The sequence below is a fragment of the Pelodiscus sinensis genome, chromosome 7, assembly GCF_052426305.1.
Source record: "Pelodiscus sinensis isolate ZL-2025 chromosome 7, ASM5242630v1, whole genome shotgun sequence".
Lineage (NCBI taxonomy): Eukaryota > Metazoa > Chordata > Testudines > Trionychidae > Pelodiscus > Pelodiscus sinensis.
The window spans coordinates 59,712,903-59,737,325 of NC_143058.1; the positions used below are offsets into that span (position 1 = coordinate 59,712,903).

The 24,423-nt window shown below is 45.5% G+C and overlaps 1 protein-coding gene across 10 annotated transcripts in view; it reads left to right on the forward strand.

The window, feature by feature from the left end:
• UNC80 (unc-80 subunit of NALCN channel complex) overlaps positions 1–24,423 on the forward strand; it is a 184,003-nt gene that overhangs the window by 147,291 nt on the left and 12,289 nt on the right. For 8 of the 10 annotated variants that reach the window (XM_075933916.2, XM_089779820.1, XM_089779824.1 and 5 more), the window contains exons 53-63: positions 1,470–1,593; positions 3,462–3,587; positions 5,561–5,684; positions 6,395–6,601; positions 9,371–9,555; positions 12,102–12,267; positions 13,528–13,707; positions 15,513–15,651; positions 17,555–17,611; positions 23,348–23,426; positions 24,264–24,375. In XM_075933916.2, coding sequence (XP_075790031.2) covers positions 1,470–1,593; positions 3,462–3,587; positions 5,561–5,684; positions 6,395–6,601; positions 9,371–9,555; positions 12,102–12,267; positions 13,528–13,707; positions 15,513–15,651; positions 17,555–17,611; positions 23,348–23,426; positions 24,264–24,375 — 1,499 coding nt within the window. The remainder of the gene's footprint in view (positions 1–1,469; positions 1,594–3,461; positions 3,588–5,560; positions 5,685–6,394; positions 6,602–9,370; positions 9,556–12,101; positions 12,268–13,527; positions 13,708–15,512; positions 15,652–17,554; positions 17,612–23,347; positions 23,427–24,263; positions 24,376–24,423) is intronic. The other 2 variants (XM_089779823.1, XM_089779826.1) reach the window with 1 other exon arrangement.

Here is a 24,423-nt window from a genome sequence, read left to right on the forward strand (position 1 = left end):
TGGGACCTACTTTTCACGCTGCCTCATCTTGCTAGTGCTGTTTTTTGCCATTATCTCACTGTCTTTTCTACTATCCCTTCTTCATCGTGGGTCCGAAAAGCTAGGATCCCTGCCACAGCCTCCCACTCACTCCACCTGCGCCTCCGCAGAGCCACCGCACTGGACTCGCTCCTTCTGGCAGGCGTGAGCATTGGAGGAGCTGCTGGGTCACTCGCCTGCCTTCCACCAGCTGACCCAAACGCACCAACCGTCTTTCACATAGTGTGGCCAGGCAGCCTGTTAAGTGGTGATCAGGGCTGCTGGCACAGGTTCCGTGCTGCTGCTTAAAGGAGCAGGCCATTTGATCCCCTGGGACTCTCTAGGTTGAACAGCTTCCTTTCTGTCCAGCTCAAAAAGGTGGGGCTGATATGCATGAGGTAAGCGTTGGACCACACGGTCGTCACTTGGGGGTATTCCTCTTTGAGAGGGATTGACCTACCTTTGTGGTGCAGTATGTGGCTGACAGACTGCATAACCGGCACCAGGGAGCCTTTTAAGGAGTCCATCCTGGACTCTCACTGGAAATATAACAGTACCACACGCTCCAGTAAGACAGGGTCTGCCTCATCCTTGCCTCCAGTATCCAGATCCACATAGTCTTGGGAGACAGCCCCTGAAGACCAGGAGCATGGCTTGTAAAAGATCTTTTGTCTCCTGGGCTCTCAAGCTGGCTCCTTTTACAGACTCTAGAAATCACTATAAAGGAAAAAGCAATCTGCAAGGGATGTGGTGAGGGCAGGATTAACTTTTTGGTTCAGGGAGGCAGTTAACTTGTCTATCCTGCCACAGAGGACTGCAGAAGGTGAAGTTGTGGTCTGGGCTCAGGTTAAATGGGAGTTCCCATGATGCAGCAGGCTAGGCTGTATGAAAGTGGAGAAGGAAGTATTCCTGAGTGCCGAGTTGTTCCACTCTAGGTTTTGTGGTGAGGCCTACATTCAATCAACAGGGATTTCACAAAACTGAGTAGCATTAATGTGTTAATCACTAGGTCTGCCTCAGCAGAGGCAGCATGCCTTTGTAAATGTCAAACAAGCACTGGTCATTAGACAGATTCATCTGAGCTGTCTCCTGGATGTCCCCGTTTGCACCCTCAGGCTCTCTTGCAAAGAGGAAAAGTTAGGGATGAAATCCAAATTCTTCCAGTCTCTCTCTCTCTCTCTCTCTTTGTTGTGACGGTTTTTGTGTCACTGATCCAGCAGGGCAGGAATGCTTCTGCTCTCTTCCCAGTGTCTTCTGTATTTCCCAGTGTGCTCGGTGCTCCCTGAATAACTTGGGTAAAACTCTTACCCTTGGAATGCCCCTTGTTGCCATCTTGGATGTCATTGCTGTCTTAAATGTTCCTTGTTGGAGTTGCCATATGTCCGTCACCTTGTTTTGGCGTATCTGGCGGGGCAGCCAACCAGCTAACGGCACCTACTGTTGTATTCCAGGCGACAGGTTGAGTGGGAGCCTGCCAGCAATTTGATTGAAGGGGTTTGTTTGACACTTCAGAGGCAGCCAATCATATCCTTCCTGCCTCACCTTAGGTCACTGATCAATGTCTGTGTCAATCTGGTGAGTAGCCAAGTGGCAACATTATGAACATTTGCTAAGCTTCCTTCTGCTGTTGACTTTTCCGGACTGAAGATTAAAATTGATCCCTTTTCCTGTTACCTGTCCACCTGTGGAAGCAGACTTCCCAGGAGACACCAGAGACAGTGAGGTACACTTTCAAAGTGGTGCCTGGGAAGATACAGGGACCGATCCCCCGGGTCAAGTGATTGATTTGTGTTACTTCCCACGCACCACTTTGAAAATCCACCTCTGCATGTTGCGCTGAGAGTTGAGGGCTGCAAGTTGGAGAGTGGGGCGGTGGAGACTGCACACACCTGGTAGCAGTGGGAGGGTGGGGGTAGGGACAGTTTCAGTTTACAGCTGGGAAGGGAACTTTTTACTGCTCTTTACAAGGGCATTGAGTGGCTAGTTAAAGGGTGACGTGAGTGGATTCACTCTGCCATTTGTAATGTCCCTGGTTTGATCTAGTGCAGGCTCTGGCTTTACAATGTTCAGATCTCATCCTTAATTGAGCTATAATGATGTATGGGGGGGGAGGGGTTGGGGTTGACGCCTGTGCACAGACAGCTCTTGTGCTTTTCGTGAACAGAGAGATGCTGCACACAGAACTCTTGGAGTCTGTCTGACCATTTGATGGTAACAAGCAATCATGACAAGGCCTTGGTGACTAGGAAGAATCAGGTCAATAGAGCAAAGACCATTTACACCAGAGGCGGATGTTTCCATTTTAGTTGGAAAAAACCCCACGATTTGGAGGGAAATGGCTGTGGTAGCGCTCTTAGTTCCCTTTGGGTTAAAAATACTGACTTAAATATTAAATAAATTTAATGACTGATTTTTAGAATGAAAAAGATTGAGGGTTGGGTGAGGTTGTGGGGTTTTTTGTTTGGGTGTTTGATGCTTTGGGAAAGTTGATTGCTCCAAAGCGCTTACAGATAAAACTGGAAGATGTTGGCGTTATCAACACCTTTGTCTTCATTCAGAATCCATACAGCATTTTCATACGGCACCAGAGGGAGATGGGTGGGACCATAATGACAAGAGTTCGAGTGGCTCCTTTGTGGTTGTAGCAGCGGTGTTTGTTCAATGGCTATTTGAACCTTTTGTCTGGAGCCAGCTTTGAAAATTTGAGCCTTTACACCAGTCAGAGTTGCACTCATAGCAGCAAACAGCCTCAAACCCTCCCTCTTCCCCCCCAAAAAAATGGTAGCTAGGAACAAGGGGAAATCTTAAATGACAAAGAATAAAGGTTTTTCACCTTTGAAATGAAGCCTAAATTTAAATTCAGAGATTAGTTCATTTAATCCATTAGTTCATTTAATTATTTTTAATTCAGTTTAGTTTATTTAATTAGAACAGAGTCTTTAAGAATACATTGCGCTTAAGGAGAGTCTGAACATTGTACAAAATTTGGACTGGATCTGCCTCGGGACATTATTCTTTCAAGAAATCAGCAAGGGAAAGAAAAGAATCACAAAGTTCCTGTTTATATTACGTTTTTCCATGGACTACAGTGGCTACATGACATACCCTCCAACTGTCCCTATTCTACCAGTCCAGTGCTGGCTACTCAGGGCTGGTAGTGGGTACATTCATGAAATGTACCAGTTTCCCTGTGTCCTCTGTCCACCCCATCCGGCTTTCCCTGTAGAGATTCCCTACCCCTTCCGCACTTTCCCTGCTAGAACCATCCCTTCTCCTTTCTCACCGCAGCTGCTGCGGGGCATTTGGGGACACGCCTGCTCCCCGAGCACCCCAGCCTCCCACCATCTGAGGTGTACCTGTTTCTCTTTCACAAATGTTGGAGGATATGGCATGGGTGGAATGGCAGGAGTCAGTCCTGGTGATGTGCTCTGTTTGTATTGCAGGTGATGGGAGTAGTAGGACCTTCCAGTGTTGCTGATGGATTACCCCTTCTTCATCTCAGCCCTTATCTCTCACCACCTCTGCCCTTCAGCACAGCTGTTGTCCGGCTTGTAGCATTGCAGATACAGGTGTGCCTGCCCTGTCTGGTATCAGGCCCGTTAAGCTTGTGGTTGAGACACCAACTCATAGGTGCTCTTTTTTTTCTGCGACAGCTGGGCAAAAACTGTGGAACAAAATGTCAACTCTCCCCATCCCACCCCAGGGCAAAGGTTTGGAGCACCAGAATGGAGCTCAGATCTTAACAAGCAGTCAGATCCTCAGCTGGTGTCACACGAGGCAACACCACTGAAGTCAGTGGAGCTCTGCTGAATTACACCAGCGGGGAATCATGCTTCGTGCTTTGATTCCTCCCGGGATCTAGGAAGCGAGCAGAAAGTCATCTGTTACCTTTTGTGCACAGTCCAGTCTTAGGGCATGCCAGGCAGCCCTGCCAACCGTCATGGGGCATCATTGAGCGTGGGGTTTGGCACCGTTGACCTACACCAAACTGACCCTGGTTGTGCAAAGAACAGATAGGAGAGAAAAAAGCCTGACTGCACACCAAGGGTTGGCTTTTAAACTGCTGATCAAATATCATCCTTGGAAGTCTAGAACAGTGAACACACGGGATCCCATCAGGAGGAATTTTTATGAAGATATTCCTTTTCACATTAGTGCCATATGTTTCTATTGTGGACGCTAATTGTTTTTAAAACATGTTTGCCGGCAGCTCTTCCATGTGCATTTGGACTCTCTCTGCTTCCATACGCTTTATACCTTTGTGTGGGCTCGGAACCAAAGGGAATAGAGATATACCCAGGGGCAGAATGAAGGCTCATGCTACAATGGCCTATTTGGGAATATTATGCCCTTGGACCAGTTTTTCTACTTATAATTAACTAAGGAGTGGCACATCTACCATGCAGCTGAGCACTTTGACAGGACATTCAGAGCGTGGGGGGCTTATGGGAAAGAGGGGTAGAGCGCCAATGCATCAAAGTGCAGCACTGTCCTGTTCACCATAGAACAGGAGGTGGCATCCATAAGATGGGCATTCTCACTGATCAGTGCAGAAATGTTGCAGGCTTCTTCCAATGTTGGGTGGCTGGTTCTTAAAAATATAAAAGCCACATCTACTTTCTCTTGAATCTTTGCCCCTGTTTAGAACCCAGATGAATCGGGGTTTTTTTTAATCATTTGGGGATATTTGCATATGGGTTTTTTTCTTTTCCATTTTTACATGTTTTTCCTGGGTTTCAGAAGGGCTCAAAACTGGAAATGTCATAATACTACCAGCACTTTCAGCAGGGTCTGAAGTCCCACAGGAAAAACCTTCTCCCCTGAGCATTCCCGTACAGATTTGCATACTTGAGTGGTTCTGAGGTTCAATTTAAATTCACACTTAAGTATCTAAAAGTTTGGGTGCTCTAGACAAGCTTTGAACCTTCAGCTATTCGCCCAGCATTAGTTTCTTCCACCACCACTAAAATTCTTCTGCTTTGGAGGTGAATCTGTTTAGGCTGAGGGGGCATTTCATTCAGACTGGACTAAGTGTCAGGATCCAACTGTGCATTTTGTTTGTTTTCAGGAAGGAAGGCCACCATAATATCAGGGGTTTGTGGGTGAAGGAAGCAGAATGATGAGGCAGGGAAGTAAGGGTGGATCCTGGATTATCCTCCACACTCAGCAAGAGGGGAGATGCTGTTTTTATCATTGGTGTAACTCCCTTTTCTTTTTTTTCCCAGGTAATTTGGGCCAAATTCTGATCTCATTTGCACCAACGTAGATTTGAAATAATACCATATGGACTCCAAACAGATTATTCTGGATTTATAATGGCGTATTTGAGATCAGAATATCCTTTATCACATGATTATGTTAAAAAACAGTTACCATTTAGATTCTCAGCTTCTGTTCAGGCCTCCTCAGAGCTAGTAATTTTATCAGTCACTTGTGGTGTGCCATGTGAACAATGCCTATGGGAATCAGCGTTCTCCACAGTGGTTTATATTTTTAAACTTCTGATGAAATCATTTAATCCTTTCTTATTATTACTGTGCAGGCTTTGAAAGAAGATTTCCCCTTAAGCCATGTGATCTCCCCATTCACCAATCAGGAGAGAAGAGAAGGAATGCTTTTAAACCTACTGATTCCATTTGTGCTCACAGTAGGATCAGGAAGCAAAGGTCTGATGATTATTTAACAAAAAGAGTCCTCCCCACAACCACAAATATTTGCCTTTCCTGCTGTTGTTGCTTCTTATTTGGCTTCCTCCCACCGGTGTCATGAAAGTGCCTTTGGGGTGATGGAAAGGAGCTACAACGGGAGCTGTTGTTTCTCCTTTTTGTTTCAGCGGTGTCAGATCAGTGGTTCTCAAGCTCACTCTTCAAGAAGTGTGCTACTTCTTTGGAAAGGAGAACAATGGTGGAGTTCTGGACAAGGCAAAATGTATCATAATGTAGAAGATGCAGAGCTCTGGGGGACAGGAATTCGCCACTGTTGTTTGCTCTTCATCTCGTTCCTTGCCAGTTGTCTGTCCCAAATCACGTTTTCACCCCCTGTCTTCTATAGATTGTGCTCACTTTTAAGCACCTACATCAAATGCAGGGGTGAAAGCAGAGTGTGGGAAAAGAGAGCAGGCCAAGTCGTTATGCTCAGAGGATTTAGTGCTGCCAGGGAAGGGTGCAAGTTGAGGCTAGAATAACTTTGCTTTTGCCCACGGGAGGAGAAGCAGCATAACAAAGTGGGGGATGGGCTTGGTTTGAGGGATATTCCAATTCCATCCCAGGTTGGGAACTGAAAACGAGACTGTGGCTTTTGCATGGGCTTTGAGAGGATATGGATTGATCTTCTTTCCTTTCTTTCCCTTGCCTGCCACCCCCTCGCTGGATCTCAGACAGTCCGTGGCTGGAGCAGCCGGAAGTCCTTCTGCTGCTCCAGACTGTAATTAACATCCTGTTGCCACCTCGCATCATCAGCACTTCCCGCAGCAAGAACTTCATGATGGAGAGCTCCCCTGCACACTGCTCCACCCCAGGGGATGCTGGGAAGGACCTGCGCAGGGAAGGGCTTGCAGAGTCCACCAGCCAAGCAGCATACTTGGGTGAGTGAGTGACAGCCGCCACGTGTCCATCAGGAGAGAGGAAAATAAAAGGCTTCGTTTACGAACCCGCTGGGAAGGCAGAGAAAATCCTCCCAGCCACAAGGGCATGTCTGCCCTGCCACCAGAATGCGCCATTTCGCGCTGGAACACATACCTGTTCCAAAAAAGAGGTGTAGCCAGGGTGGTGCATACAGTAGGAGGGGCAGCAATCCCATCCAAGAATATAGGCCCAGAGCAAGCAAGAGAGCCTCTAGGGGCCACATCCGGCCCACCACGCCAACTGATCTGGCCTGCAGCAGCCCTGCCACTCCCCCACATCAATCGAGACCTGGGGATGGGGGCGCACGTGAAGTCTCTTCCCACCACCAGGGGCACGTGGCACCGAGAAGGAACCGTCAGCTGTTCAAAATGGCTGGTGGGTCTCTCTAGGTGCTGGTGCAAAGACTTCCTGGGTTCTCCCACCCCCAGGCCAATCAGGGCCTGTGGGCGGGGGAGCATGGGAAATGTCCTGGCCCCGCCCCTTCTAGGGTGGCCTGGGGCCATTTCAGAAATTTGTAAAGTGTCCCCCCTTCAAAAATATTGCCCACCCCTGTTCTAGGCTGCCTCACTCTTGGGACAAGGCAGTTATGCGCTGTTTCCAGTGTGCTGTGTCTCCTTGCACTGGAAATTATGCCCTGAGCTCTTTCCAGCTGCTTTAGTCACACTGCATTGAGCATAAGCTGCACCGAGCTGCCAGCCATGGCGGTTTGAGACATTTCACTGATTGGTATTTCCTCATCTGTTCTCTTTGCTCCTGGGAGGTGGGAATTGATCACTGACCTTTGCTAGTAGTTCAGTGTTTCTCAGTGTGGTCCATGGATTGCTAGTGGTCTGCCGCCATCTTGCAGGTGGACCATGAGCCCAGGCCTCACCCCCCCCTACAGTGGGGGCCCATGCTGGAGTTCCAGCCCCGCACAGCCCCCCTGCAAGGTTGGCTTCCCACTGCGGGAGAAGGGGAGCAGCACCAAGCTCACAGACCGGGTCCAGCTCGCTGGGGAAGGAAGCAGCTCTGCATGCTGTCGCTCCACCTCTCCCCAGCTGGGTAAAATAGCAGTGCTGGAAACCACTCACCTACTGCCTAGACCCCCACCCCGCCCCCAGCCAGCTCCTGCACCCACCCTTCCACCCACCCAGACCTCCACCCTCAGCCCGCTCCTGCACCCACCCTCCCATCCAGACCCCCACCCTCAGCCCGCTCCTGCTAGGTTTGCCAGATGATTGAAACAAAAATACCGAACACACACCCCCTAAAAAAAAACGGAAAAATTCTGTTGAAGGGGGGGAAAAAAGAGAGGGAGACCAAAATTGTTGAGAAAAAAAAAAGGACTCCAAGGCCTTATTACGCCAAAAAAAAAATTTAAATTAAACAGCATTAAAACAGCATGTCCCCTGTAAGAGTGAGTGCAGGGATAGGAACAGGGGAGAAGTTGAGCACTAAGACCCAGGGGAAAGCATTGCTTCCCCTAGGTCTTTTAGCCAGCAGCCATTTTGTGCTGGCAGCCTTGGGGAACCAGGTAAGCATGGGGGGTGGGGTCAGGGGGTTGGGGGTATTGGGAGCCAGGAGGGAGTTCAGGGTGGGAGGCCAGGCGCTGAGTGTTTGTAGGTTGCCAGGTGCCCGGCATTTTCGCCTCCTGGCCAAGGAAAAATTCAGAAAATACCCGACATTTTAGGTGTCTGGTATTCTCTGAATTTTTTTTACCGGACAGGAGCTGAAAATACTGGACTGTCCAGGTGAATATCAGACACCTGGCAACTCTAGCTCCTGCACCCACCCTCCCACCCAGACCCCCACCCTCAGCCCGCTTCTGCACCCACCCTCCCACCCAGACCCCCACCCTCAGCCTGCTCCTGCACCCAACCTCTAGGCCAGAGTCCACATCCCACACCCTCCTGGCATCATGAATGGTTGGCTGGTGGTCCGCAGAATAGTTTGTGTTGAGCAGGGTAGGCCGTGGGCCACAGAGTTTGAGAACCCCTGTACTAGCTGATTTTGTTTGCACACACTGGCTCAGCTAATTTGGGCACACGTACAGAGAGGTCTGTATCCGCTTCCCCAGCCACTTTGTCTCCTTATTCCTCTGTGGCTGGGTGCATGGCCTGTGGAGCCTGTGTGTGGGAGTGTAAGGGCAGCTCGGTTTGAGGAGATACTGTCACAATTCGGCCTTTAATAAGCAGCCTCGTTTCCAGCCTAACCCTTGTTCATTCATAAATTACTTTTTCAATGGGTTGTGCTAAGGGATTCTTTGATCAGTTTCCAAATAAGCTTTGGTGCAGGGCTCTCACAAGGGCAGTACCGGAAGGCCTCTCTTCATAGCCACTTCCAGACACCCATTACGGAGCCATTCCCTCTGCAGGAGAGCACAGCCTAGATTTCTCTCCATTGTCCTTGGTCAGTGTCTATCCCCAGACTGGGCTGCTTATGAAAGAAGAAAGGGAATTTTTGGTGTGGTCTGGGAACTTTGGGCTTGGCGGTGTCTGGCAGTGGAGCACAGCTGTACTAAATGAAAATCTTCCTGTAACCCACTAGCAGAGCTGGGAACAGAACTGTGCTTCCTGATGGGGGTAGGCCTTGTACTCTAGCCACAAACCTGCCCTACTCCCTGGCAGGAGAGGGCAGCTGGAGGTAAAGAAACTGCCATGCACTTCACTGCAATACCCCAGCTGTTCAAGTCTGGAGTTAGCGGCTCTGGCTGCAGCACTTGACATGTGCTGGTGTTTGTTCCCCTGCAGCCCTGAAAGTGATCCTTGTGTGCTTTGAGCGCCAGCTTGGCAGCCAGTGGTACTGGCTGAGCCTGCAAGTCAAAGAGATGGCCCTGCGCAAGGTGGGCGGGCTGGCCCTCTGGGACTTCCTGGATTTTATTGTTCGCACTCGGATCCCTATCTTTGTGCTTCTGCGGCCCTTCATTCAGTGCAAGGTAATGCCAGCTTTCACCCCCATCAGGGTACCCTGCAAGCTGGGCGCTTGTGCGGCTGCTCAGGAGAGATTCACATGCCGCCCGGCTGATTAGCAGAGAGCCTGGAACGTGGTTTTGTGTTGCTACTGGTGGTGCACATTCACACATGCCTTGATGCACATACAAAAATGTATTCCGCACGCAGCTGGAAAAGTTTAGCAGGAACATTGACCCTAATGTCAGCTGCTTCAATAGATCCTATTTTTAGGCACGACACCCCACACTGCCTTGCGAGGAGAACATGACACGGGTGTTGAGGGAGACTGCGGTCTTGGGGAGAAGAGTATTTTTACTTAGCGAACGACCCCTGACTCCTGTGCGTGGGGTCTCAGAAGGAGGGCTGGAGGCGTTTCTGAGACCTTGGTTCTCTAGTAGATCCGTGTACAGACCCTCTTGCTGCTAAGGAGCATTCATCACAGTGGATATTTTGGGCAACACAAGAGTAAGCTAAAATGATGGGAATTCTGATACTGAGGATCCACAATGCCATACGGTGGAGAACAGGGCCCGCCACCCCCTCCTGAAATGTTCTTGGCACCTGGGTAGGTTAAGGGTGACGGTGTGGATGGTGAATAATTTATGTTCACGCTAATGCCCATTATTACATCAGCTCAACCTCCCCTGTCCTGCTGGGAGTGGCCCCTCAAGCAGACATACGACACCCTCAGGGAGGCATCCAGGATTCCACCAGCCAGGAAGATTTCTCTCAGGCCAGTGTGACGGCGTGTTGGAGTCCCCCGCCTCCTGCACCCCCGTAATGGCATGAACAGACTCCACCAGCCGGTAGAATAGAGGTGGTTTATTGCTTCTTCAGGATATAGCACAGCACAGATGTCGTCAGGCTACAGGGCAGGCCTAGGATGCCTTAGCCCCCCTTGATATGGGAGGGGGTCTCGGCTTCTAAGCCCCCCAGCCTGTAGCTGAGGCTGCTTCCTCCATCCTCCCACAGGTTGAGATACCCTCTTTGCATAGTGACTCATCGCTTGTCTTGCTCGGTGGTGCTACAGACAGTGGCCAGTGAGTTAGCAAGTTACCCCCCACTACGTCACAGCCAGCGTCAGGGCCGTCCCACCCACAGGATGTTTCAGGGCGGCTGCTCCCATCCCTGTGTTTTGTCACGGTGATCACCTCAGTCCTCCTATGGATGGGACAGTCCCCATCTTAGCCGTGGGTCCATCCCGGCTTGGGAGGGGCTGGCATGGGACAGTAGCAGGGGTCAGCCCCTTGCACACACCACGGTGGCAGATCTAGAGCTCCCAGGAATCAGATTGCTCCACCGTGCCACCCTCGCCCAGCCGCCTCCACTGTGCCCCGGCTCCAGCCCACACCCCTGGGCCCTTGCAAAAGGGAGCCTCTGACACCGACTCAAGCCTGATTCCTGGGTGGCCCAGTGATTGAAAGAGAAACATTTAAAAAGTGCTCAGGGGGGCGCAGGCGAGAGGCCTTGCACTAACCCCACCCATTTCCCTGGCTGGTTAGCTATACGCATGGAGGCCCATGGTAGGCACTCACTGGAGTACCAAGGTGTGAGCTGCAATTCCTAGATCTCCTTTGATAGGGTTAGTTCTCTGCCCCAGCCACTATAGACACCCCAGCCTGAGTGAAAGCAGAATCCGGTCTTAAGCCTATAGCCAAGTTAGCCCAGGCTGAAAGTGCCAACCTCAGATCAGAGGTTTTTGTGTGTGGATGGGGGCTGGGTTAGGGCAACACCTGCGGAAGAGCCCACATTGACTCTACAATGAGCACAAGCCCTGAGCAATCAGGCAACTAGAGTGTTGTGTGGATCTAAAGGACTCAGACGGGATCTGGGATGGGTAGCACGATATATCGAGCAGGCTTGTTGCTTGGGTCGGGGAAGAACTTTGCCCGGCCATTATCAGATGGGTAGAGCCTTTCAGCTTTGCACTGGCTTTGAGTCATAAGCCAGCACAGCTCTTGAGAACCAACAGGCAGTTGGTGTACGCAGGCTGCTCCTGCTCACATTGACGTGTGTAAATTGAGTCCCCATCACTGACAACTGTCAGGAATGGCTTAGGATTACTCGGTCCTGCCATCGTGCTGGGGTCTGGACTTGATGACTTCTCGAGGTCCGGTCCAGCCCTCCATTTCTACGCCTGTCAACTGTTTGGGATAGGCACTGTCTTGGTGCATGTGAATGTATTGCTTAGCACCAGGAAGCCTTTAAATCTAGATATTCCTCCTTGTTTCCTACCTGCTATATTAACAGCAATGTTGACTGATTTCAGTGTACATTGAGTCGTCCTATAAGCTGGGAGAAGAAGTTACCTGCAACTATAGAGCCCATCCCTAGCGAGATAATCTCTCTGCTTGTTGCTGTAGCAACTTCTTACGTACAAGGACAAAAATCCTCAGCTTGTGGGTGTACAAACAGCCAGGTGACTGGGGTACCAGGGTGCTCACAAGCTAGCTGGACAGGGACCGTGTGGTGTTCCTGTGTGATACTAGGTGTTCCTTTGCTAACGAGGGTTGTTGTGCCTCTCTGTCAGCTGCTGGCCCAGCCTGCCGAGAATCACGAGGAGCTGACTGCCCGACAACATATCGCTGACCAGCTGGAGAGGCGCTTTATACCACGCCCTCTGTGCAAGAGCTCCCTCATCACAGAATTCAACAGCGAGCTAAAGATCCTGAAGGAGGCAGTGCACAGTGGGTCGGGTAAGGCTGTCCTAGGAGAGGGAGAAAGGATATATTCCTCCTCTGTGTGGATACGGACGGCAAGAGACAATCATTTTGCCCTCTGTGTGCACACTTTGATTCAGGCTATTGAAACTTAAATGCATAGAAATGAGCAGCACTCACCTGGCTGCTTGTACAGCCCTTCGACAACAAACACGTGGAATTTGCAAAACCAGAAATGCACCGCATGGAGCTGCTCTGACAGCTTCGCCCTGTCCGCACGGGGGTACAGTATCACAGCACCAGCGGTGGATGCTTTGTGCATGGCAGTTTGTGTTGTGAGTGAGTTTTGTGCTTGTCAAAGGGGCTGGCCCTGCAGACGGACAAGGCGAGATACTGAATACCGACTTCCCCCACATGGCCGCCTTCATGTGCTGCTCTGTCAATCACTGTCCCATCAGCTGAGACAGGCAGCAAAAGTGCAAATTACTGCTGGTTGCAATGGCAGCCTCCATTACATCCACCTCCCCAATACCTACACTCAGAACACCATCTCGCTTCTCATATTCCTTCACACCGCCATGACGTGGTAACCTCTTTCAGTCTCTACGGACCAGCGTGAACGCCAACCACGGCTGTAGAGGTGAATGTACTTTTTTAAAATCTAGCTATTCTCAGCTCCCCTCTAATAGGATGCTACTTGTTTATTGTTTATTGTGCCTTGAAATCAATGGGAAAAGTCCTGACCATTCATAATGTGGCCACGTCAGTAAAATGTCTCCTTCGTTGTATACATTTGCTGCCACTAGAGGGGAGTCATCACTTCCAGATGGTGGAAAACTTTATACCCAGTATTTTCTTTTTAGAAAGAAAATAGTGTAAAGGTAAAGCTGTAGAGCAGACTCGCTATTCTCTCTGTAAGTGGTCTCAGTGAACTAAATGGGACAGTACATCACACCTGGAAGGTGTGTGGGTTACAGTATTTCCACTTTTTTTAACCTCCATAATAACCTGCCTTGCCTGCTAAATGTTGCAGCGGGGCAACGGATGAGACAGTAAGACCATAAGAAATCTTGGCAGTGACAAAGGTTTCTTACAGGTTAGCTGGGCGGGTGTAGTTGTACTGATCTGGTGTCAGTAAGTACAAGCCGTGGCCGAGTTCTCTTTCTGCCCTTGACTTTCCTACACCTCTTGCCTTCATTATACACCCTGGCTGAGGAAGATGCCTTCACCATCCTGGGAACAATATTACTCTTGCCACTATAATTCGTTTGGCTTTGTTTTTTCCACTCTGTTCAGCATACCAAGGGAAGACCTCCATCAGCACCGTGGGCACTTCCACCTCCGCATACCGCCTCAGCCTGGCAACCATGTCCCGCTCGAACACCGGCACCGGCACGGTCTGGGAGCAGGACAGTGAGCCTTCCCATCAGGCTTCTCAGGACACTCTGAGCCGCACAGATGAGGAGGATGAAGAAAGTAAGTGGCTGGCAGAGTCAGGATCAGAGCACAGTTGCTGCTCCTCTGTATCCAGAAGGTTTGGGATTCCTAGTCCGGTAGCTTTTATTGTCTTCTGGTGGTGCAGCGGTTGTGTGTATGGCTGGGAACTCTTGTCACTCAACTTTGGTGCTTGGGGACAGCTGGCTAGTCCCAGAAGACATCAGATATGAGACAGACAATGGCCCTAGAAGAAGTGTAAGCACTTACTACATGGAGAAGATGTCCCTAATGAAGAGAGTGCTTCTCCTGAAATGGGACCCAAACTTGATGCACATGGATTTAAAACAAAACACTGCACAGCTTGTGCCTTCTGTTCTGTATTCTTTAGTTGGTGACCATGATATCTTCTGGTTACACCCAATGGAATCTTCCTGTTTGTTTAGGCCATGGGCAAGATTTTAGAGCCAGCACTGTCATTCCCCCTCACTCTCCAGCCTAGTCTGATTTAAAGCTGGCTGACATGCCAAAAGAAGCATGAGAGAGCCACCAAAGTGACCCAAAAATGAACCTAAATTCTCCAGGGGAAAATCAATTGCAAATGAGAAGGTATTGAGGCATGTTAATTGAAGCATGGAGTTAAAGGCATGTTGCAGAATATGCGGAATGATCCTTTCCAATAAGGATCATGTTTTGACCTACTTGTTGGACTGAAAATACCAGCAAGTCAAAAGTGATTAAAAGAATTCTCCAATGTTATTGGAGAGTTATTGTGTTTGTGTTACAAATGCACAACACACTTTTTTAAATCAAGTAAATATGGCAGTGTTGATCTATGGTTTGAATTTACATAATTAAATGCAGCAAAACTTCACCATCTTGGGTTTCAAAAGAAGAAATAAAAACTTCAACAGTTTTCAGGTTTTCTTGAGTCGTAAGTGAAAATATAGGTGGTATTTGGATTTATTTTTGAATTATACATGCCCTCTTTAAATGCAAATACGTCTACACTGTGGATCTATTTCAGGATACCAGAAATATGCTGAAATAGCTATTCCATGTCTATTGAAGCAGCCTGCTATTTCAAAGTAGATTTTGAACTAACATGTTTCAACATGCTTGTTTGTTTGATGTTGCTTGTTCCAACATCCCGGTAATCCTCATTCAACGAAGGTTAAGGGGAATTTTTGAATAGTTTTATTTTGAATTTTGGCACTGTGTTGAATTTATCAAAATACTTTTATCTGCAGATTATTCAGTTTAGAGCTTGTAAAAAAGGGGGGTGGAAACATTACATGAACATTTCTCCACTATTTTTAAATTTTTTAAAAATCAGGAAAAATTTCACTGAATTTTTCCTGTATTTTTCAAAATGGGTATAGAGTTGATTAGGTTTTTTTTATTTCAGAATTTTGTTGAAAGTTGACTTTTCTGGATCTTGAAATGTTTTAATGTTTTTTACCAGCAAAATGTCCCAGTATAGTTTTTATTCTCAAGAGACATCATATTTTGATGGACAACTTCATAGTAGTAATTGTACTGAGCATTCTGAACTGATTGTCTGAAACAATGTATAAAGATATAAGAGAGAAAGGTCCCTGTGCCAAAGAGCCTGCAGTCGAAAGCCTTGAACCTGCGAACATTTGTGCCCATGTTTATCTTTATTATGTCTATTTTTGGTAGAAAAGTTAATCAGATGCCCATGTTTGCAGTGTTGGGCCTGTGCTATGTGTCCACTAGGCATGAACATGGGGCGGGTTCTGGTATTACCTGGACATTTTTGAATGTGTTATTGGGGTTCTTGATGACTCCTTTTTCTTGGTCTGTCTCTTCCGTGTCCCTTTTAGATGACTCCGTGAGCATGCCCAGTGTGGTAAGTGAACAGGAAGCATACCTTATGAGTGCCATTGGGAGGCGGCGGTTCTCCAGCCATATCTCCAGCATGTCTGCACCTCAGGCTGAAGTGGGCATGTTACCCAGCCAAAGGTAAAAACATGTGCTTTCCATCTTTCCCACTCCTTTCCCCAGAGCAAACATTCCAAAGGTGTATTATGTGTAACAGAGAGTGAGCAGCAAGGCAAGGGTGATAGAGTGAGCACCCAAGTTACTGAAAAGCTACTTATCCTGCAGTGCTTGCTCACTGATGTCAGTGGATTGACTTGCCACAGGTTAGAATATAATGATTCTCCACTATAATTTATAATGCGGATTTCAAAGCTGTAGGCATGATTTCAGGGTGCTGAGCCAGAGTCCTGCGTATAGCCCTTCCTCCGATGCTGGGAAAGTTTCTTGAGTACAGTATCAACCCCAAGTCAGAGCAAAAATTAGTTTTCCTGTCGACATTAGATTACAGCAGAAAGAGAAGTGGGATTATTCTAAACCAGCAACTTGTTTGTCTGCTAGAGCTAATCTTGGATGCCTCTGTTATAGTGAGAAAGAGAGAGAGAGAGGATTTAGGTGTTATACATTGCACTCATTAGTCAGGTGAGTGACATAGAAGTCAGTGAACAAGCAGTTTTTCCCATCAAATGCTGTTATTTTTCAGTAAACAATGGTTATTTTTATTTATACATGACATAGATTTCTGCATAGCAAAGAGCTCTGATAATGGGTCCATGCATAGATTCATTTGTCATTTTTATACATGTTGAAAATGTGAATTCTGCATTTATTGATGACTGGCCATTGTCCCTTTGCACAGCCGTGTTGGTAATTCAGTTAGAAATCTCTCAATATATGGCACATGTAGCAGCTAAAAGGAACAGTTGTATGTACCTGCAACAATAAGAGCGGCAGATTTTATCCCATTGTTTGCATAAAGGGTACTAGTGAGGACACCTTTGACCTTTAAACTAATTTAATTCCATTTCCTTAGTTATGTTTTACTGTAAATTTTTGAGCCATGTTGGTTTTTAATTGGTGATCCTGAGGTAAATAATGTTTAATTGCAATATAGATTTGGTCTCTTTGACTTTTGAAGCATGAAATCTACTGGGAAAATCACCTCTCAAATGTGTAGGGTAGCTATTTCATTGGCCTAGAAGGCCTAATCATTGTTCTCAATTGTATACCCATTTTAGCCATGGATAAGCAATGGTTTCTGATTTTTTTTGTGTGTATTACACATGTAAACTAATAAATGTATTGTAACAGTATTACTTTCCTACTGGTAATCCTCCAGATCTCTTTCTACCTTTCCTATTTCAAATGAGTGAACAGTCTGGAATATTATCGGTTGCTCTTTCTTGATGGGGGAAATAGGTAGCTGTTGAGGCAGTGTGATTTGGTATAGATTTGCCACTATAAATTTCAGCTCTTTACTTACAATTTTATTGCAATGCAAGACCATAGTTTTCAGCAGTTTGGCCTTTTAATAACATCAGAACTAGAATGTTGTTCTACAGCTTATGGTAAGTGAATTAACACGTCAAGGAGAAGCCGGAATAAGTGAACTGATAGGGTATATGGGGTGGAGGGGAGATCTTAAAATGAAACTGGAAGTAAATAGAATACAATCAAAGGAAATACAGGCAGCAAAATTATTTGAAAACTTTTCAAGTCCTATCCTCCTTACCCCTTATTTGCACTAGAATCACACCTCAGCGAGCTTCTTAGCTCATGCAATAGTGTGTAGAGATTTGGAGGTGTCCATGTATCATATCCTCCATTTGTAAATTGATCCTTTTATCCAGAATTTGATTTGTCAGATGTTCCTCTTTCAACGCTTTGAGTCATGTGTTCTGATGAACCAGGGCAAGACCAAATGATTTTACCGTCCTCCTTTTCTTTTCTTATTCCGTTGATAATTTTTTTTCTTGAAAATAGAGACAATTGCATGCTTTTTGCATTTTCTTTCCCTAAATGCTTCATCTCCCTGCCCCTCCTGCAGTGAACCTAATGTCCTCGATGACTCCCAGGGCCTGGCCGCTGAGGGCAGCCTCTCTAGGTACAGTGTCAACACTACCTGTCTGTCAGTGTCTGTGCTGGGAAATAATGAGTTCCCTATATCCTCTGTCTCTCTTCCTCACCCTTTGTCTCTCTTTCCATGTCTGTCTTTTGTTGGTCATTGATACTCAGGCTCGCAAGTCAAAGGTGTAGTAACCCAACTTCAGCTTTGATTGCCAATAGCTTTTAATTCCTAACAATCTTGAGGAAGTAAAAAAAAAAAAAAAAAAAAAAAAAATCTTGCCAAGCCAAAATATTTGTCTGCCTGTCATGGATTTTTCCTTGATAGCTATTGCTCTGAAGACCTAAGAAAGTAGCATCATCACCATGGCATTAAATGTAACCATTTATGAGCACCAGTTTGGGAACATACTTTAAAAAAATCTATCATAAATATTATCTATATTATGTATCTTATCAAAATATATCATTTCACAATATCACCAACTAGAAACACTTTAATCATTATTCTCTCCTTTAGCATTCATTAATAATATAATTCTCTAAGAATTCCTGAATCCCCATGATTTACAAATTGCAGTCATTTTGTAAATGCAGCCTTAGAGATTTCAGGCAAATACTGTTCATCCTCATAGAAATTGCTCTGGCAACGTCATTGTCCAAGCGTTGCAAGCTAGCATTTCTCATGAACAGGAGAGGTGAACAGACATTGTTATGACTGTGCCTTTAAAGCATTTTGGTTGTAAGGTTTTAAAAGGAGGACTGCACCTTTAACAGTCAGCTCAGCCATGTAAACCATTTCTTCCTAGTGCACTACTGTGGTCATACCTCTCAACTGATCCTCACTAGGTGGGAAAGCTGTCATTCATTACAAGCTCTTTGCTTCCTTCTGGGAGAACATATTCTCACATTCTGGGAGACCACAGTTTTCTCCCTTACCAGATCTCTAGTCATTACTTTGTCACTCTTGCCTAAAGATGAGGCTGTGTTGAGAGGCATTCTCGTGAATTAATTGTGTTTGAGATTTCTCCAATTTTATTTTAATATTGGAAAAATGGGAAATTAAGCGTATTGTTTGGTGTCATTTAGATCAACCCCATGATTCATGGTGTCACTTGTGTTTGCGGGCCCTCTCCTGATCAGTCTCTGATTGGTGGTAATGTGGAAGTGTTGTAAAGAAAAGACATTGTCCTTTGGCAGCAGCAGGCAAGTTCCTGTATGGCAAAATGTATTCTTCTGTGCAAAAAAGAATCCTAAGAAGCCTGTCTTCTAGACAGTCAGCTGCACAGCAGCTCAGAAGCCTAAATTAATGTGAAAATCTCATTATATATGACAAGTGACCTGCAGATTGAGTCACAGCCTAATATTGATTGTGAAATATCTTGACTGATAAATGGTAACCAGGCTACATAGCAACTCTTGGCGCTACGTACAGGACAGCTGAGCCAGCTGACAACATCAATGCCAAAATAATTCATGTTGATCTCTAAATTCTAAACATATGCACGGTGAGTTTTGTTAGCTACTAGCGTGCCAACCTTTGCCCAGAACAGGATTTTGTGCATCCTGTGCTGTGCTGTGTCGAGTTTTCTTAAAGTAGTTGGTCAGTGAGCATTGTCAGATAGGTAGATTTGTACTGAGAGACTGTTTCTGATGGGGTTTATTATTTTTGAAGACACAGACGTAGACTTCTTTGTTTTAAAGAGGTGACACTTTTATTCCACAGTACTTTAAAAGAGACTCAAGGTAATGGTGGAGCAAATTAACCTGATCTTTGTGAAAAGGCTACAATTATAGTTCTGTGTAAGATAAAAAACCCGACATTTTAGCTGTACTGTGTGTACTAAAATGTGCAAATTACCTTCCTTCTCTAAAGGAGAGAAGCAATAAAAGAGACAGATAGCACAGCAGATTATGGAGATCATTGTTGTAGCAGAGGTTAAATATATTCTTACATTCAGGAACACTTGTTTTACATAAAACAGGCCAAGATTTTTCTTTACATATCTTTGATCTTCATTAGAGCAGGGATGAAAACTGCTAAGGATAACATACTGAATTTAGCAGCAGTCATTACTGATGAAATGAAACAAAGATCAGAACATTATGGAAACCAGGAATTTCAAATAAATGAAAAGAACAATGATAAATAAAGACAACACTAAAGTCGTTTTTCCCTTTGTGCTTGTACCAGTTAGAGTTACATAGATAAACAGCAGTGAACACAAGAAGAGAATAACATTCAAGTTCCTGAGATTATGCAGAAATGTGTACATGTAGGGAGGGGAAACTATTTTATTTAGCATAATGATTTATTGAGGTAATAACTTGAAATTAGGTGGAAGATTTTCCCGAAGCACGAGGGAAAAGAGAACGAGAATTTCCTATAATTGAAAGCTGTGATGCGCAAAGAAATTCCCTTTCAATGTTTCTGATATGTTTGTTTTAAATTAATCATGCTTAATAAGGAAAACTAGAGCAAATTAATATCAACAGGGCAAGTGTGGAAAAAAATTGACAATCTGTGGAACTCCCATGCCTGGTGTCTTGAGAAATTCAGCAGGTGCATTCTACTTAGATGCTTATCTGAAGATCTGGCAGCCACTAACGTCCATTTAATATACTTTAACAATGATTTACTTGCTTTTCTGGTTTTTGTTCTCCCCTCCCTGAAAACCACCACACTTTTATTTGTTGCATTAGTTCTTGTTATTCATGAAAATAACCTATCATAAATGTCAACCGGGCAACGCTTATTCCAGTTTGTCCTGTGTGATATGAATGTTACACTGGCCTGACATTTTTGTACTGTTGGCAACAATTTTTCACGAACAGCTTGTTTGTTTGTTTGTTCATCTGTCTCTGCACTAACCATGAAAGGAAGTAACATGATTGTCATTCATACTCAGCACATGTTAGAGGAGCACTCTTTCTGGACAGGAAAGTTTATAAGAGTGTTCTCCTCAATCAAATCTGGTTTATGTGCTCCAACCAAAAATCCTCTACTAGATGCTAGGTTCACAAGAGAAGTAGAATAAACTATGTCATGTGAAAATAGCATTTGATTTGATTGAAAGCAGCTATGTAGAGTCCCCAGAATCTGACCACCCAAGTATAATGATTGCTCCAAACCAAGAACAGAACAACAGTACAAGCTTGGTTTTGTTATGAGACCAGGAAAGAAGAGGAGGTACTTATGGAGTCAACAGGCCCTTTGAAACTAATTTTCACTGAAACCAGATTTTTTATGCTGTTCTGGAGAAGGGAAAAGCAAGCTCTCTCTCTCTCTCTCTTTCTCTCAAAATTTGGGGTGAATATGAGTATTTAGGAAAGTGAAAATGACTGCCATGCCCAGACAGAGTTTTCCTGCCGAATTTCACTGTTAAAACTCCTCCCACCTTTTACCTCCAATGGACATCTCTGCTCATACTCATAAGGTCTCCTTGAATTATGCTAATTTGCGTGATGGCATAATTCTGCTCATTAGAACACTAAACTCATTTCACATATGATGTGAAACTTAAACCAAGGCCAACAGAGGAAAAGCAACTCAGTCTAACATTTCTGCAATTTATCTTTGTCTTTAATGCACAGATTAGTCCATGGGAATAATTTTTCCTCGTGTCTAACATGCATGCAGCACAGTAACATCATACTCACAAATATAATGAATGATCTGTATCTAATGAGTTTAAGGTGTTTTCACTATGGGCACTTTTGACATGCTTATTCCATTACTGTAACAGATTATTTAAATTTAACATAATTTTAGTCTCTGACAGATGTCAGTCTCCCTATTCATAGAACTAAAAGTCATCATCTTTCCTCAGAAACTGTAATGACAACCTTACCATAGCTCAGTGATATTTAGCCACTTGGTTCAACAAACTTCTTATTGCATCATTTAAAAAAATATATTCTGCCGCCTCTTTAGAACCAAACATAGGTTCAATACAGTATTTCATCTATGTAAAGAAAATATTCATGTGCTAATATCCAGGGCTCGACAAATCAGTGAATCTACTCGCCCGTAGCAAGTAAATTTCAGCCGGTCGTCCCATTCACCGGTGGCGCGCGCATGTGCAATGCGGGTCTTGTGCATGCGCAGTGTGGGGCTGGCGAGTAGATTTTGCCACGGTTTGTCAAGCCCTGCTAATATCTGTCTGAGTCTCTAAATATTGGCGGGAGCAAGTCCTGAAGTAATTCTAGAGGCAAATAATTAACAGAATGTACACATTATAATGGCAACATGTCTGAATTTCTTATGTGAGGAAAAATGTAAATTCAGCCTATTACCATTGAGACCCTTGAGGGTGTATCGGAGTTGGCATTTACTGGTCTAAGCACTCTATGGGCTATAGGCTGTTCTCTGGGTCAAGAATGTAATGGTGACAACTAGAAGTAGCTTGTGGGATCATGCCATTCGTAGGGGCAGTCTCATCTTGACATTGACTGTTTCACTGTAAATCAAATTACACTGCGCTGAGTATTTGCTCTAGAGGATGGGATCTCTTTTGAAAGTATTGCCCAAGGGAGAAAGGACCCACATATACATTATTTTCTTATGTGGAGTTAAACCATTCTCCTAGCTAATGCACCCTCAAAAGTATTAGTGTTGTTTTTTTTCTCCTCCAGTCCTGGTAAGGCTGTGTGTTGAACCACACCTCCGCGGAGGCTCTGACCTCTTCCTAAGGGGGATCTAAGAAAGCCCAGGAAAACTGAGAAGAAAAGGAATGTTCTTTTTCTTAGATTAAGACATGCCAAATGCCAGACGTACTGCACTACTGATTAGTCAGCTGTGCCTACTGGCCAATGTTAGAAGCTGCCTTACTGTTTTGGCTTTGTCCTAAGTATGCAGCTATTCCATTTGAAAGAAGTTCATCTAAATGTTACTTACCATTGTAACCATACCTATCTCAGGTTCAGTTCACTCAACTAAAATATTTGTGATCATTGCCTGCTAAGTGAGTAACTAACTGTGATTGAATTGGGAGGAATAATACAGTATTGCAGAAAAAGGATGCAGGGGAAGGAGAATCTAATTAATATCAAATTAACAAAGGAATTAGTTGAACAGTAGCATACACTACTTTAAAGCATTTAGCAGTCTCTTCTATTGCAAAACTGCTTTTACTTTTAACTCAGTTATTCAGACATCACTGACAACTTACAAAGTCCTAAAAGAATACTGTAGCTGTTTTTATATTTATTTTGCTCATTAGCCACAAAGAGACTTCAGGCTGCAAACATACCGAATGCACCTTGTTTGCATAAGTCACGCACCCTTTCTGTGTCATGTGTGTTCATGTTTCATTTTTGTTTAAAAATAAAATGACATTGAAGCCAAAAAGACAAAACAGAGGTGAGGCTTTGGAATCCAATTGGGAAAAATAGGCCTGGGTAATTACCCTCACCAAAACATCAACCCGAGGTAAAAAAGAGGCATTCTTGCCCTTTGTGGAGGCCAACGAGAAAGGACACAGAGAAGTGGGTATTGCAGAATGGGATACGTCAATCAATGATTGAAAACTGAACATCTCAATTTTCACAGCTCTGTGCTACCTATGCATGGCCTAGTAGAGAATGAACGCTGTGATTCCTTCTCCCATCCATTTTCTTAAACTCTGGAAATTGCAACCCAACATTTCCCCCTGTCCTTCAAAGATAGTCTTTGAAGTGACTGTGCCATTAGAGTTTTTTAGTCACAATGGCTAGGAATTATTCTAACCAGCCATTGCACTTCTATGGCTGTGCTGATATTGTCCACACTTAACAGGGTAGCAAGCGTGCAGAGTGAACCTGGACAACAGAATCTTCTTCAGCAACCTCTCGGAAGGAAGAGAGGCCTCAGACAGGTAAGATCACAGGGAGCAGGGAACATGACAATTTCCATTTGTTGCAGTCCACTTGCTGCTGAGATCTTCTATTTTCTATTCCCCTTGCCCAGAATGCATCAGAGTCCTCTGTGTTGTGCTTGGGCAAGCAGAACCATTCAGGCACAAAGAAAGAAGTTACACTCCATTTCAGACCCCCAAACCCTTTCCTCAGAGCTATATTATTTGAGCAGAGGTCACTACATTCAAATTGAATTGGTGCAAAGTGCTTTATTTCAGCTCCTGAGTTTTTTAAGAAGCCAAAACATGCCCAGCCACTAAAAGAAAAATTGGTGACTATATCTAGGAGAATCATATAAATCAGGAGTGGGCAATAATGTTTTAAGTGGCCCTGGGCTGCCCCAGAAGGGGCGGAGCCTCCGGTGGAAGGGGTGGGGCCAGGATACTTCTGGGCTTTCTGACTGGTATATGGGTGGGGGAGTGTGTGACGTCTTTGCCCCCACTTGACCCCAGAGAGAGCTGGCCGTTCTCTCTAGGCGCCCGTGCTCCTAGTGGTGGGAAGAGACTTCGCCCGCCTGCCTGCCCCCTGGCCAATCAAGGCTTGGGGATGGGGAAGGCAGGGCAGGGGAGAAGCACGCAAAGTGCCATGCACTCCTTGCAGGATGGGAGGAGACTTTGCATGCTTCCCCCTCACCTCCAAGCCCTGATTAGCCTGAGGGCAGGGGGAGTGTGAAGTCTCTTGTTCCCTGCCCTCTGACGTATGACACTTAGTGTCAACCGCCATGCTATGATTAGTCACATTTCAATTGTACATTAGTGTCTTCTTGGCTTATCTTTACTCTGCTTTGTGTCCTGTAGCTACGAAGACCTCTTCTCTCACGTCAGAAGACCCAAACTGAACCTCGTAGCCGTCACGGGGCTCGACTTTCAACTACTCGTCGAAGTATACAGCCAAAAACAAAACCAAGTGGTGAGGCAACTCCTGCTTTCCCGCAGCTGGCACCTAAAGTAGGAGCTA